The sequence below is a fragment of the Nipponia nippon genome, unplaced genomic scaffold, assembly GCF_047370975.1.
Source record: "Nipponia nippon isolate SJK-2023a ecotype South Korea unplaced genomic scaffold, ASM4737097v1 scaffold_8, whole genome shotgun sequence".
NCBI lineage: Eukaryota > Metazoa > Chordata > Aves > Pelecaniformes > Threskiornithidae > Nipponia > Nipponia nippon.
The window spans coordinates 2397752-2411746 of NW_028262402.1; the positions used below are offsets into that span (position 1 = coordinate 2397752).

Below are 13995 nucleotides of genomic sequence, written 5' to 3' on the forward strand. Positions count from 1 at the left end.
TGGGTTAAGCAAGATTTTTTGGAGAGGGAGGAGGGATGACTGATTCAGTAGATGAACTAATTTTTATTTCTTATTCAGAATGACTGTACTGTAAAAAGTGGGGAAGAGTCTCCATTTGCCTAGTAAGCTTCAAAAGATTGTTGTAGGTTACATTTGGCCTGGGACTATCAGAGGTTACTTAGGGTGCAATCCCATTTCTAAGATGACCATTGACTTTCTTGTGGGAGCAGGATCAGGTGTATTAGGTCCAACTACAAATTACTGTAGGTCTGCTGTTTCCCTAAATGATGCATTTGTTTTTCAGAGTTTTGGGTTTTTTGTTTTTTGTTTTTTTTTTTGTTTTTTTTTTTAATATTTACATGTACAGACTTCAAGTATGTTGGAAATTCCTTAAATAGCTTTAAAACAGGAAGGCAGCTATTCCTAATCTAGATTCAGAGCTGTACTTCTCCTGAGTTAAAAGTGATGGGCCAAACTGAAGACACGGATCTGGCTGTGAACAGCTTGCGTTTTGGTTTGGCTCCACCATTGAGACAGTGGCCAAAGGCTTGTCAAGAATTAACTGTGAATGGCAAATACTGGGTGCCATGCACACAACCCCCTGCTCCATGCTGAAGGGCCTCAGGCACTGGGATTTTATTACTCTGGATCTACCAGAGCCAGTTAGTGGGCTGGAACCACACCAAAATCCAGGCTGCTACGGTTGATATCTTGTTTTGTCCCTGTCTCCAGAATGATGCAGCTGCCTGTTAATTTAAGGAATGGCAAAATAATCCACAAATATCCTACTTGCAAAGGAGAGCCTGTGTGTGCTCTTTTTAAAATGAAGAAGATGATTAGTTCTTAATTAATCAACAGGAGCTCAGTGCTCCCACACAAACTATGCCCTCATGTTCCATTCATGTGTTGGGTGAACAAAGCAATGCTGTTCTCCAGGCTCGCCTTGGTTTCTCTGGTAGAGCACCCATATAATATACCTCATTTCAGGCTGCCACCCAAACTAGTGTTTGTTTTACTTTTTTGGCTTCCAAGATCCAAAGGTAATAATCCTGACTGCAGCTTGCTGTGTATACAGATCGCTTCCCCTCCCAGTATTTTACATTAAGTCTCATGGATATTTAGCATACATACATATGCACATACCTGTGTGTGCATGCAGGTATGCGCATACACATGCATCCCCCTCATGCACCTCTTTTATCATTATTTTTAGTATCCCTCTTCTCCTACCTCTCCTACTCCCTTAGTACCAGCATTTTAAAGTAACTCCAAGTAAATAATAATCTGATGCAGGAAAATCACACTTCAGTCAGCCTTCTTTGAGGATTTGCTATATTCAGAAAACTGACGAAAATATGCTCTATGTTGCTCCTCTGTAATAACACTAGAGTATTTTTTTCTTAAATCTTGGTGCTACCATTCACTGGCGTTACCACCCTGCATAGTGCGGCTTAATATTAAAATAAAATGACTAAGCATGGCTGGTTAACTATGAATATTTAATCCTGAAGCAAATGCCCATTCAAAGAGCAGTGCAAATATTTATCCCTAGCTAAATCTAGATCAGGCGGATCCTGATTTCTGAAAGAGTTTTCTAATTTTCTGTTATGAACTTCCATTTTAATGGGTTCAGCGTTAGTCCTGCAGTTAGTTTCAGGCATTGTTCAAAGTGCAGAGTTGTCTAACTTCTTGAAAGATTGACCCTCTGCCTCCTGCATGCAGTCAGGCTCCTTAATGCATGTAGGGTCAGGCACATGCTTGAATGACTTGCTGAAGCTTGGCCCGGAAACTACAGCAAGTCTCAAATACGTAAAATTATCTATTCTGGATCCGCTTATTCAAACTGATGATAATCTTGGCCCAAGCAGTTACACCACTGAGGTGCCTTACAGTCCTACTTCTTGTCTGGTTTCAGCAGTCCAGGGTAAAACAGTTTGAAAAATACTGCTATTTTGATTTTCCAAATATTTTTTCTCCATTCCTTGTTGGCTTTCCTCAACATTTATAATACTAGCCTGTATTTATTATTTTTAAAGCACAGCTTTAATATTTTTAAAGCTTTATTATTTTTAGAGCAAAGTCGAAATAATTTGAGCAATGATTTTAGATGAATATTCAGGTGCAGTTCTTGTCAGGAAAAAGAAAATGGTGGAGGCCTTTCTTAGTGGAACAGATTTTTCAGTTGTTCCTGATTTTCATCAGTGAATGGGGAAGGAGATAAGGATCCCTTTGGTGCTGCCCAGTGCATGGACTCGTCCCTAGCCAGTGCAGCCTGCTTCCTCTCCTGGAGCACATTTCAGGCACCAGAGTTCAGGTGATGAACTAATGAACTCTAGTCAGTTAATGAGCTTCAATGTCCAGAACTTGGTCAGGATTTTAATTAAAAGGGTTGAAAAAAGCCTGTCCTTTTGGACTGTGTTTTTCCCCAAGTTCAGGGCAAACCCACATGAATTTGGACACGTGATGGTGAAACAGATTCTCTCCTTAAAAGGCATAATCCATTAGAGGTGGAAACACAATCATAACAGACCTGACTGCTGGGTCTGTGCGAAGAGCTGGGATCTTCATTGGGAATCATGCTGAACCCACAGGCAGCAGTGCCCTCACAGAAATGCTGCCTGGGGTGCCTGGAGGGTGTTAGGAAGAGAAGCAGAGCATGGGGCATGCCCTTGATTTGACACCAGCAAGCGGGCACAGGGTTAGGGACAGGGAAGGGACACAAGAGGCAAGTGTTGGCCAAGAGACCCAAGTGAGCGACCATGCAAGGTAGGCAGCCATCCTGCTGAAGGAGGGTTGCACACTGGTTTTACGATCTTGGTGTGTCCTGTAGGAATAAAATGATACACGCCTCTGGTTTAGCTCTGAGGGGAGACCTCAGAGGAACAAGGTTGGTTCTTTCTGACATATGCTGGGGTCACTATGAAGTAGTCCTCCACCAGTGTTTCCAGCTGTGTGGAAGCTGCACGAGTGTATTGAGTCGGCTTTCCCCTGTTCAGTTCCTTTCTCAAATTAATTACAGCCCACGCAACTTATGAAAAAAAGGACTAGTAGAAGTACTGGTGTGAGGCAGAAGTTCAATAGGCAGAAACAAGCCTTCTCCACACCGCTCTGCAAAGCAAAACAAATAAGCAATCATCAGTTTGCTGGTTCTATTAAAATTCCCATGTGAGGATGACTTCCTGTTGCTCATGTATGTCCAGAGATGGCTACAGGAGGTAACATGTGCATTGAGGTAAAGGAAAAATATTATAATCTTGGCTGTTTGCCAAGAAATGTGTTTTTAATTTCCTGGAGGCAACATTTCTGACCTGCAGTTTTGTATTAATTTTCTATCGTCTTAAGCATTTTACTAACTAGCTGTTTAATTGCTACATTATCAGTTTTGATAATAAACACTTCTGCTAAACCTAGAAGAGAAGAGCATTTATATACTCAGCAAAGCAGTACCTTGCCAAAGGATTTATACAAATTACCTGTTGATTGCTGTGCTGATACCCAAAGTGAATCTGTGGTTGAAAGGTTCCTGGATGAATCCGAGATTCAGGACTATGGTAGAGTAGAAGTATTTGCTTGCTTACCTGATCTGTAGTTCATATGGATGTCTGAAGGCTGAATTTTATTGACAAGATGTTGGCTGAGATGGCTAAGACGTTCCATCCACTTTTACCTGAAGATCAGTCCTTTGGAAATACATAAGAAAGCAGCTATCACCTTCAGTATGTTGAGAGTTGTCCTCAAGTGCAGAAATTGCCATTGATGTCAGTGAAAACTGAGGACAAGGTATAGACTTTTAGGCTGTGCCAAGAATGTATTTCTTGGCCCTTGTCTGAGCATTTGAAATCTGTAGGGTTTGCATGATAGGCAGCATTAGTGAGACATTCATCTGTTTTTTCCTTCATGCATTGGACAGCTGTTTATGTAACATAGACTGTAAAACAGGAGGAATTTCAGTTTTCTTTGCTATTTGCAGTGACATTGATCCAGCTGATCAATAGCACCAGTTCAGCAAAAGCTATGCAAGAGCTCATCAGGTTCAGCTTCTGGGCCTGCTGCCTCAAACTGTACACCCTTTGTGGTTCCCACGGCTCGACATGTGTAACGATGAGGTTTTCCATACCCATTATGTATAAATTGTATAACATTGAAAGAATAAATTTAAAGCCACGAGCTCTTGCCTGGTAAGAGGCATGGGGAATATTCCTATTATGAGCATGCTTGTCACTCAGACACAGAGAGAAGCTTTCTGGTAGGGTTTTGTTTTCAATGTGCAAAATACATTCCATGGGATGGTTTTACTTTAATCTCTCGCTATCTTTTTCAATAGTGTCTATTGCAAAACAGCAGTAAAACAATATGTTTTGCAATGACTTGCAGGCTTCATCGTCTGACCTGGGCTTTGTGTTCTGGCAAAGTTTTTTGCTTTGTTTTGGAGAATGTTTTCTTCTTTCTTTGGGGGAAGAAAAGCGCCACTTTATGAACTGGTAGAATGGGCTCCTGTCCTATATGTTCTTCATTCTTCAAAACAAAAAGTCACAAAAGAAACTGAAAAGTTGACTGTGAATTGCTTACAGTTTACAAGTTACAGCTGTTTATAGATGAGGCATAAATCTATAAACCATGTGTTTCTTTATCAGCCTAATTTTTAGCTTCAACTGTGGAAAGAACATTTTCTGGAAATGAATAGAGTTATTGCCACTAAAATGTACGAAGTGTTGTGGTGGATTAGGCACTAACACAACTGGAGGTAGAATGTTCTTCTGAGAAGCGTCCTTCTATTCCAATAGAAGCACATGCATGGAAGTCCTCTGCTGTAAGAAGACAGTCTGAATTGTCTACTGTGCTTTTTAGCCTTGCATACTGGGACTTTGTGTGCAGAAATCCTGAAAAAAAAGGTTTTTCTTCCCCTGAAGATGAAGAAAAACCTTCCTGTTGTGCCTTTCTAGGTGTTGCACCCAGTCAGTGAAACCTCCGATGTTCCCAGTTTGCCCAGTGATGCGTTTTTAATGTTGAACAAGAAAGAAGGCAGCCATAAATGCATGGAATGTAATGTGAAAGGAAAGAGGCAGTCCTTTTGGTTGTGTGCTGAGTTAGGTGCGCCTCCATCTTGTGATTTACATGAAGTTGAGCTCGATCGCCAGCCTGTGGCACCAGAGAGTTGTGGAATTCAGGAGTTTTGGAGTATACTGTGCAATAAGGTTTAGTTTTGAAGTCATCACTGTACGAAGGCATGTCTAGAAATTAGCAATCATAAATCTGTCAGGAAAAAAACAAACAAACAAATTAGCTAGGATAAGTGCTGGAAGATCCAGTGTGGTCATCAAGCAACTAACTGGATTCTCCATGGATTTAATAACATTTTTGGATCAAATCTTCTCTGCAGTTTCTAGTTGGCTGCGTGAGGCATTAGTTGAAGGCTACTGATCCTCTCTTTATCCAGGCAGTTTCATTCATCCCTCTGTTGAGGTGTTTCTGCTCCACTTCCTCCTGTGTTACTATGTGAGAGCACACAAAGCAAAAAATGCAAAGGAAGTGTAGGAGCAATGCTCCTCATGCTTCCCTGACTTTGACATTGTTTGGTTTTGTGTTCCAGCCCTGGCAGATAGAAGTCTTTTCCTGCCCACAGTTTATTGCTTATTACTAGCTACTAAAATAATACCCTGCCACAGGCCACAAAAATGTTCCCCTATAAGCCACTTGTGAGATCCGCCTTAGCCTTAAAAATAGGAAGGTTTTTCTTGGAGAATCATCTCTTCAGAGGGAAGGATCTGCCAGGACACGGGTAGATTTAGTCTAGACTTCTGATTTTTATTTTTTTTTTAATAATTTTGTCTAATTCTTGGAGGCAGTGAGGGGACAGGAGGCTAGATGACAATAGAAAGCAGTGCCTTGGCTATTTAGTTGACAAACTATGCTCACGAAGTGTAAAGCATGAGCTTCCTTCAGCTGTTTTGTGGACCTCTTATGTAGTCTTGGGACAAATCTGCATCACAGATAAATCAAAAGACAAGAAACTCACACCATAATTCAAGCAACAAGAATGAAAGTGTATATTTAGTCCAGCTAATCTATCAATTTGGATGGACCACATTCCAGAGATGGGCCTTATTTCAAATGAAAACTGACTACAGATGTGCTATCCAGAAAGTTTTCTACAGTTTTGTGTCAACATGTCCGTACTTGGCATAGGCGAAATAGGAAAGGGAGATACCAAGAGACCACCAAAGCAGCCAGTCAGCACTGTTACCCTGACTCTTGCCGTCTTGCCCATAGATCAGCTGTCGATGTGAAATGTGAATTTTTATCTGTGCCATCTTCTGAGGTAGAATGTTTTGGGTGAGATGTATTGCCAAATAGCAGACTGACAACGAAGTCTGCAGTTTTGCACTTACGTGCTAGGTAAAATTTCCTCAGGGAAATTCTGATACTGACATTGAGGAAGAGTGTTTGGCTCTGCCATGAACAGAGGCAGAAACCCTGGGAAAGGATTGCCTTCCCTGTTCTTGGTGATGCTGGTGTATGTACCTGCAGGCAGTGTCCTATGGCAGTAAATGGTGAATACTGCAGTTTGCTGTTAAAAATTGCAAAGGGTTTGGGGGGAGGGAGCATTACAGGGAAAGAAAATAGTACCGATCTTGCCTGTAATTACACCAAAGTAATTGACTGGCCTCAGCGGGGTGGCATGGCCGTAACTGAAAGCCCAGAATATCTCATTAAATCTCCTCCTACCTACTGCATTCACCATAGTCATCCCGAGGTTCTCAGATGCTGCAGATACGACCATAGCCCTAATTACAGGGTAACAGGACAAGCCGCAGAAGAAAGAAAACAGCCCCAGACCTTCAGCAAATGAACAAGCAAGCATGAGCTATTAAATTTATTCCTGAGGCTTGCTGTGCTGTGACACAGGTGAGAGGTGCACACTGCCTTCGAGTAATTGTCGCGAGGTGGCCTCCTGCACTGGCACTGAGGAGCTGCAAAGCAGGCCTCCTGGGAGCATGAGGTTTCTGACAAGGCATGTATGAGCAATTCTTCTCTAATGAGCATTTAAGCCTGCTATTTCCTTTTGCAAAAACCTCCTTCCCCAAACAAAGAGTTTGGAAAGGCACTTAAAAAATATAGGAATTTCTCACATTATTGCATGAATTGTGGTTTTAAGAAAAAAAATAGATATTGTGGACAAAATCCCCCTGACTCATAAACTGTGTTGGGTAGCTACGAAACATGTGCTTCCTGCACAACAATAAAGAGACTCAAGGATAGAGAATAGCCATAGCTGTCAGATAAAGGTGGCCAGAGCAAACTGAGGCAACTATCCTGAAGTGACTGCCTTTCCATGCTAAGAAACCAAGATAGAGCTGGGGCTGAAGATACAGAAAGGAGGGTTTTGATGGCAACCTGGAAATTTTATAGAATCGATTTAAAAGTCCAGTTTTGGTAAGTTGTATGTGGCCAATATCATTTTTCTGAGGCTGATGCCTTCTGTCTTCCAATGACCTCCTTCCATCTTTCTCATTGAGATCGCCTTGGCGGAGGTGAAAGCCCTGCTCTTATTTTCCACTGTAACAGACTCTTCCAAGCTGTACAACTCTAGATTTTGCTTCTAGCACTAATGCCAGTTCTAGTGTCACACAATATTTCTAGGGTGTGTGTGCTCATACTGTGGAAGAGAAGGTGTCTGCTGTTGTGCTGCTCCGTATAGGAATGGTCCCCTCCCATCTCTGAAACTGAATGCAGCCCCAGGCAGCCCCTCCCAAAAAGGTTATCTCAAACTAGGAGCTGAGAATAGGGAGCGAAGATGGATCTCTGTGTTAGGAGGGACTAGAAGAGTTTTCAGCCTTGAAAACCAAGCACACATGGTGGATAAGATCAGCAGGGAACAGGCTATTTGCTATCACCCCAAGAAACACCGTAGCAGCTACTGCTAGCAGCACTTTAAAATAGATGAAAGGAAGTACTTTTCACATGGCATGTAATTAAATTTATGGCACTGCTGTTGTTACCCATTGGTGGAGACCAAATGTCAGGATGCTGCAGGGCTTATCTCAGTTTTGGGTAATCCAGTGGTTCCCATAATTGCCTGCTCCATTCCTGAGAGTGGGAGGGAGAGAGACTTGTGTGCAGCTGCGGAGACTTCAGTAGGCACAGGCAGACTGGCAGCCTTGGCAGTGGTCATGACGGGTCATGATCACAACTGGAAGGAGAAAAAGAGTTGCTTTTTGACTCAGGAGACTGGGAACTTCTTTTTCAGTTTCACAAGCAGTAATGGGTAATGGCAGAGTTAAAAGGCACATGGTGTGTCTTCGTACTGTAGAAAAGGCAGAGCATGGGAAGGTTTAGAAGGGTCTTTCCTTCAAAGAAACCAAACACATATATAAGACCAGTACTGACATGAAAAGAATTTCCTTATTCATTTCCCTGGGAAGTAATTTGAACATGTTATCCCCGCTTGTCCTTGAATCTGGTGTTTGCTCTGTATATAGAAGTGAACACTTGTACAGAACAGGTTTTATATAGTTACACAGGATATAAGCTATCTATTTACATTTTACTCCTGGTTATTATAGCTTTGCATATTTGCAGGGTCTGCTTTTAGGATTCCAGAGACATCTACATGTGATGCAAAGTCTATCACAGCTGAGAAGTTCCTGTGCTGGCTGGTGCATTTAACATTATACGAGTCCTTCTGCTGATGCAAATTGTCCTACCATCCATAAATCTTGGAGCTCACCCTAGAATAAGGTTACCTTGAAAAGCTATTGCCTTGCTAAGAAAAACTTGCTTTGATATTAGACACCAGAAGTTAGAATCTGAAGGCATATGCTTCAGGATGGAGATGTTGTGGTTTCCTCCATCTACCTTCCACACAGGTCTTGAATGATCCCTGCTGTCCACCATCTCACAGCCTCGGGCTCCATTTGAGTGTCTTATGTATTGCTAAGCTGTCTGGCCTGGGCTGCATGAGGTGTTAGAACTACTGCAAGCCACAAACCTCCCAAATCATGTATCAGGAGCCAGAAGAGCTTGGAGATTTTGAGATTTTGTACAAAACGTTGATATTTCAAATGCATTGAAGGGTTCTCCCAGATTACCATGATAACCAGGTGATGGGCAGGCGGATGATGAAGTACTGCTTGCTTACAGTGCTTCTGCAGCTTGCTCTTCTAGGGCCCACACCTAATAGTGCTGTTCCTTGAGAAATAATACAGCGGTTGTGTGCATTTCCTACTGCATTTGTAAATTTTTTTTCTTTTGATAATCTGTATACGTATGGTTCTCTGGCAATAAGCATGTTTGGACGGGGATTAAACAAAAATAGGTAAGCAGTTTGATAGAGATAAGTGGAAGTGTCTCATATCAGCTTTCCCTGTGGCATTTTGCTCCTCTTTGTGATTACTTGGTAGGCTTGCAAAAAAGATAAATATTGCAGTTTTGATAAGAAATACTCAGAGATCAAAGCGAAACTAATCTCGCAGTTATCTTCAGATTTAATTATTATCCCAGCAGTTTTGGAAAGGAGTGGGAGGGTGGCAGCATGCCTTGAGCAGTGGCAAAGGTACAACGTGAGCCATTCCCATATGGAGGCATGTGGTGAGCCACGCACAAAGTCCGTCACTGCCGCTACGAGAGGAGCTGCTGACCATGCTTACTGAAGAATCTGTTTGTTCTCCGAGCTGGGATTCGGTCCCGCCGTGTCAGCTGCAGAGACTGTGCCTCGCTTGTTCAGCCCTGGCTCTTGGCATGCAATTAGCTGCTGCACACAGCTCAGCGTGGCGCTCTCTGCGACCGCTGATCCACGAGCATGATGTGCGGCCTGTTCTCAGCCCTGGTATGACAAGAATTGTTAGGAATTTGCACGGATTAATTTGAAATGTCATAAAACACAAATGCTGCGGCTTTCTAAGTATTTATAAACGTATTTGTCAGACCTCCCCTCATCTCTCACCAGTGGGAAGGAAATGGTAGCCCCTCTGCTTTTTACCTCTCCTTGACTGTCTGGTTTAGACTTGTCAGGAGAAGTGAATGGATATGAGATGAATGAATCTGAATGGGGATTTAGACAACTGGACTTCTCACTGGTGAAGGACGGCAAACGCATTGGCACAAGTTTATGGTTCTTCAGAGCATATAGGTGGCAAGCATAAATGATTTTTTACGGATTAGTAAGACAAGTCCAAGCCCAGAGAACTCCTCTGTAGAGAAGGAGTCATTTCAATCTGTCATGCTTCAGGTATGAAAGAGCTACGGGAACATCGGCGAATGCAAACAAAAAAATGCTTCCAGTTTAGCTCCTAAATGCTTACACATGAATAGTATGCACCGCAAAGGCTTTGCCAGAGTATTTATATCACGGAAGTTTCTGAGGTGATGTGTAGCTTACCAATTTCCCCAACAATGTAAACACATCAGTTCTCAACATGGCACCAGCTGTACCAGAGGAAAAGGCCTTTTTCACATAGGAGTTGCCTTTATCCACTGTGTTTTGCAGCTTAGCTCTAAAAAGTTTTCAGCGTAAGACCTGGCCATAATCACCCAAAAGGCCATTTTCATGATAAAAGCAAAACAATCAGGTAAAGTGGAGCAGGTTGAGATATCAGGTCTGGCAGTATGGACACATCAGGTCTGGCTCACGTGTAAGACCGGGCTCAGACTGCGGTGCAAAGGGAGCGTGCACCCACTGTCACCAGGTGGTTGCTAACAGAGGTTTGGTTCTGCGTGGCCTTATCTTGGTTTGGACTATCAGATATGCTTTACAGTATGCCAGGACTTAGCAACAAACTCTTGGATATGAATAGTCGCAGATACTGAGACACTGGGTTAATTCACATACATTCTGCTCATGTTCTCTGAAAGTCGAGGTTCACCAAAGCCAGTGGAGGCTTTGGAGAAAAAAACCACCCCATACTCCAAAACCAGTGCTTGACTGGGCCTGGTGCGTCAAAGCCAGTGTTAAGGCTTATGAAACCCTGGCTAAAGGGGTATCCTCCTGCAGTGGGGCTGTGCACATGGGGGTTTCCCGTGAGGCCTGAGTATCATTTTATCCTTTCCTAAAAGCAGCAGCATGGCCCCAGGCCACTCAGACTGCTGCCTGGATGCGAGTGGCCCAATCTAGCCTGCTTTAACAAAACAACAGGCCTTACCCAGTCAGGGGGCTGGCATCTGCCAGGACTGCAGGATTGGGCCCCAAACCCTGGAAATGAAACACAGCTCAGTCAGAGGCGACGGGAAAACAAAGTCACCTGGAAAGAGTTAGCTGTTCAAACCGGGGGCTGGAGGGGGACACCCTGCTTTAATCTTTTTATAGTATAAAAATTTCGTGACTGAATTAAAGCCCTACTGTTTGGACTGTATGATGTTACCTAATTCTCAGAAACGAGAGCAGCTGGCCGCGGTGCAGATACCTCCTAGCAAGCCCTGCAGCACACAGCACATCATTTAGCAGGGCTGTAAAAGAAAGGACATTTATTAGGGGGCTTGGGAGTGAAACTTAACGTGCTGGCTTGGCTTTTAGCGGCCAGATTTCATTTCCAGCTCCTCTGTTTTATTTTCCATTTAAATAAATAAATAAATAAAGCCCTCTTTGGCTGCCTTCCCTAACTGCTTTTTGGCATGCCTTTGGGTAAATCCCGTTCTGAGAGCCTGGGGGGTCTTGACGTGAATGTTGTTAACCTTGTGGTGATGTACCTAAACAGGCAAAGGGCCTGTCAAAATCCACTTTTGGGAGGATCTGGAAAAGGACGGCAAGTAACAGAGGTGTTAAAAATTGCCTGATTGTTGGGAATTTTCACTCTGAGGAGGAATGAAAACAAAACCATGTCCTGAGTCCACCAAATAATGTGAATTTTGCAAACATTTATTGCCATTTCTTGTTCCTTCCTCTTCCTGCCTTTCACCCGCTTCTCCCCACCAGTTGCTTAGGTTGGTACTACCAGGGTTGCCATTTCTTCCTCGTCTTTGCCTTCTTTCTTTGTGTAATACGGGGGGTGGGGGAAGTCATAGTTTTGGGGGCTGGGTTCCTCCATTTAGCTACAAGACAGATTTCCATGTTGATGTGTTGGCAAAATGGACCTCGAGCTCATCCTGGTGGTCTGACCCTGGCTTTGCACTGGAAGGTAACACTGGCTGCTCTCACACAACCTGTCTTGGCTTTCCCACTGCACCTGAGTCTGCCAGCAGTGGCAGTGTGGCAACCATCCACACATAGATGATGGGGCTAAGAAATAGATGATGCTATTTTTTTTTAATGCTGTTGCCCAAAACCATGAAGAGCCCTTTGGAAAATGTGTCCCTGGGTGTGCCAGTCAGTGGTGCTCCAAAGCCCATTGTGACCTGGGGAGTCCAGCCCTTGCCCCAGGGAATTTCTCGCTTAAAATAAAATAATGTAAAAACCCCCAGGTTATTCCATTCACAGTATCTAGAGCTAAGCACTTAAGTTAAATAGCTAAACTTTAAGAAAAATACTTTTAAGAAGCATGCAAATATAAGTACTTGAAATGTTAAAGTATTAAATCTGTGACTTCAATTTTGAAATTCCTGAAAATGCACACAGTGGCACTGGGGGCAGCAGGAGCTTCCATTCTTCCACACTTTGGAAATCAGCTTATTTCCTTATAGGCCCACTTTTATTTAACTGTCCCTCCCTGTGCTAGATAATACACCTGCAGTACTTTCCACAAGAAACATGTGAATGCTTAGCAGCTGTGGCTGAATTTGTTACCCCTGTATTTGGTGTTTTAGGCTTGAATGGCCTGACCCTTTGCCTTCCCTATGCCAGCGGATGAGCGCTCATGCCAGCAGTGTGCGGGGCTACTAAAGCAAGTGCTGTGATCAGTGCTGGTGGGGGGACCCCAGGGAGGGGGATGCAGCTTTCTGCTTCCCTGCAGGTGCCGCACACGGGCCGTACCAGCTGCTGTGCTCGCTGTGGCTTTGCTCCCCGCCTGTGCAACTGTGATCATTTTTGAAGCGCGCCTTTTTTTCTCGCAGCTGACAGCTCCTCGCAGGTCTTGGGAGAGCAGCCAGTACAGAGGAGGGCATACGTGCCTGTGTCTGGGTGCTGTTAATTCATCGCTTCGGTATTAATTAAGCTGGGCAGGATCTGAGCAGCAGAGTTGTCAGGCAGGCAGGGTCCCAGCAGCACACTGAGAAACAAACAGCAGCATGGGAAAAGCACTAAGGGCCATATTCTGGCTCTGGGAGCTAACGTGCTAGCTTCAGCAGGAGCCATGTGCATGTAACTGCTGCCAGGGGACAGGCCCAAAAATTTAGTATTTCTCCGAACGAAGTATAAAAGTAATTATGAGCTTGGCCCAGGGCACTCGAGGCTGAATTCATAACCATCTGGTGTTAATGGCCTGAAGTGAAACTTCAGGCAAAGGTTTCATTTTGCTTATTATTCGTCAGGAAAGTCCCTGGCCAGCGACTGCAGCTTTCCTCGTTAGCAGTGGAGCTTCGTATCTGCTGCCTCGCTGAGGGGCAAGGGGGATGCAGCAGCCCCGATGCTGCTCTGCTTTGACTTTAAGCAAGTGGCACCAAGCATGAGCAGTGAGGGACTGCTCAGAGACCGTAGAGGAATTAAGAAGCTGAATGTAATACATATCCTCCTACCCTTTTCACTTCACTGACATTAAATTTAATCTTCCTAAAAGCCCCTCCCAGGAGCCTATTGAATGGCTGTGCTCCTAAGACAAATAAGTTTCTATGCTGAAAGGTACTCCTAGTGTTGCCTATCCACGAGCAAAAGCTAGTTTTAGGCTCTTCATTAACACAAATCTCAGCCCCTTCTCAGACCAAGACTGGGTGGAAGGATTATGTGGAAAGCATATACTTTTTTTTGTTCCAACTGAAATTTTGCAGACAAAGCCTTCCTATCCCAAATGGCAGGGACAGATGTTCTGTTTCTGATGGGACCCTCACTGGTCTCCTACTTGCTCTGCATTAGAGGTCTCCATCTGGGAGCAACCGCTGGACGGTGCCAAGAGGTGCGTTGGGCAAACAGAG

General features: G+C 43.8%; 1 protein-coding gene across 4 annotated transcripts in view; it reads left to right on the forward strand.

Annotated features, from left to right (window-relative positions):
- The window catches only part of MUSK (muscle associated receptor tyrosine kinase), a 52812-nt gene that overhangs the window by 9449 nt on the left and 29368 nt on the right, over positions 1-13995 (forward strand). Inside the window, exon 6 of one of the 4 annotated variants that reach the window (XM_087742051.1) lies at positions 2879-2887. The exons of the other annotated variants lie outside the window; for them this stretch is intronic. Within the exon in view, the coding sequence (XP_087598177.1) occupies positions 2879-2887 (9 nt within the window). The remainder of the gene's footprint in view (positions 1-2878; positions 2888-13995) is intronic. 4 annotated transcript variants of the gene reach the window in all.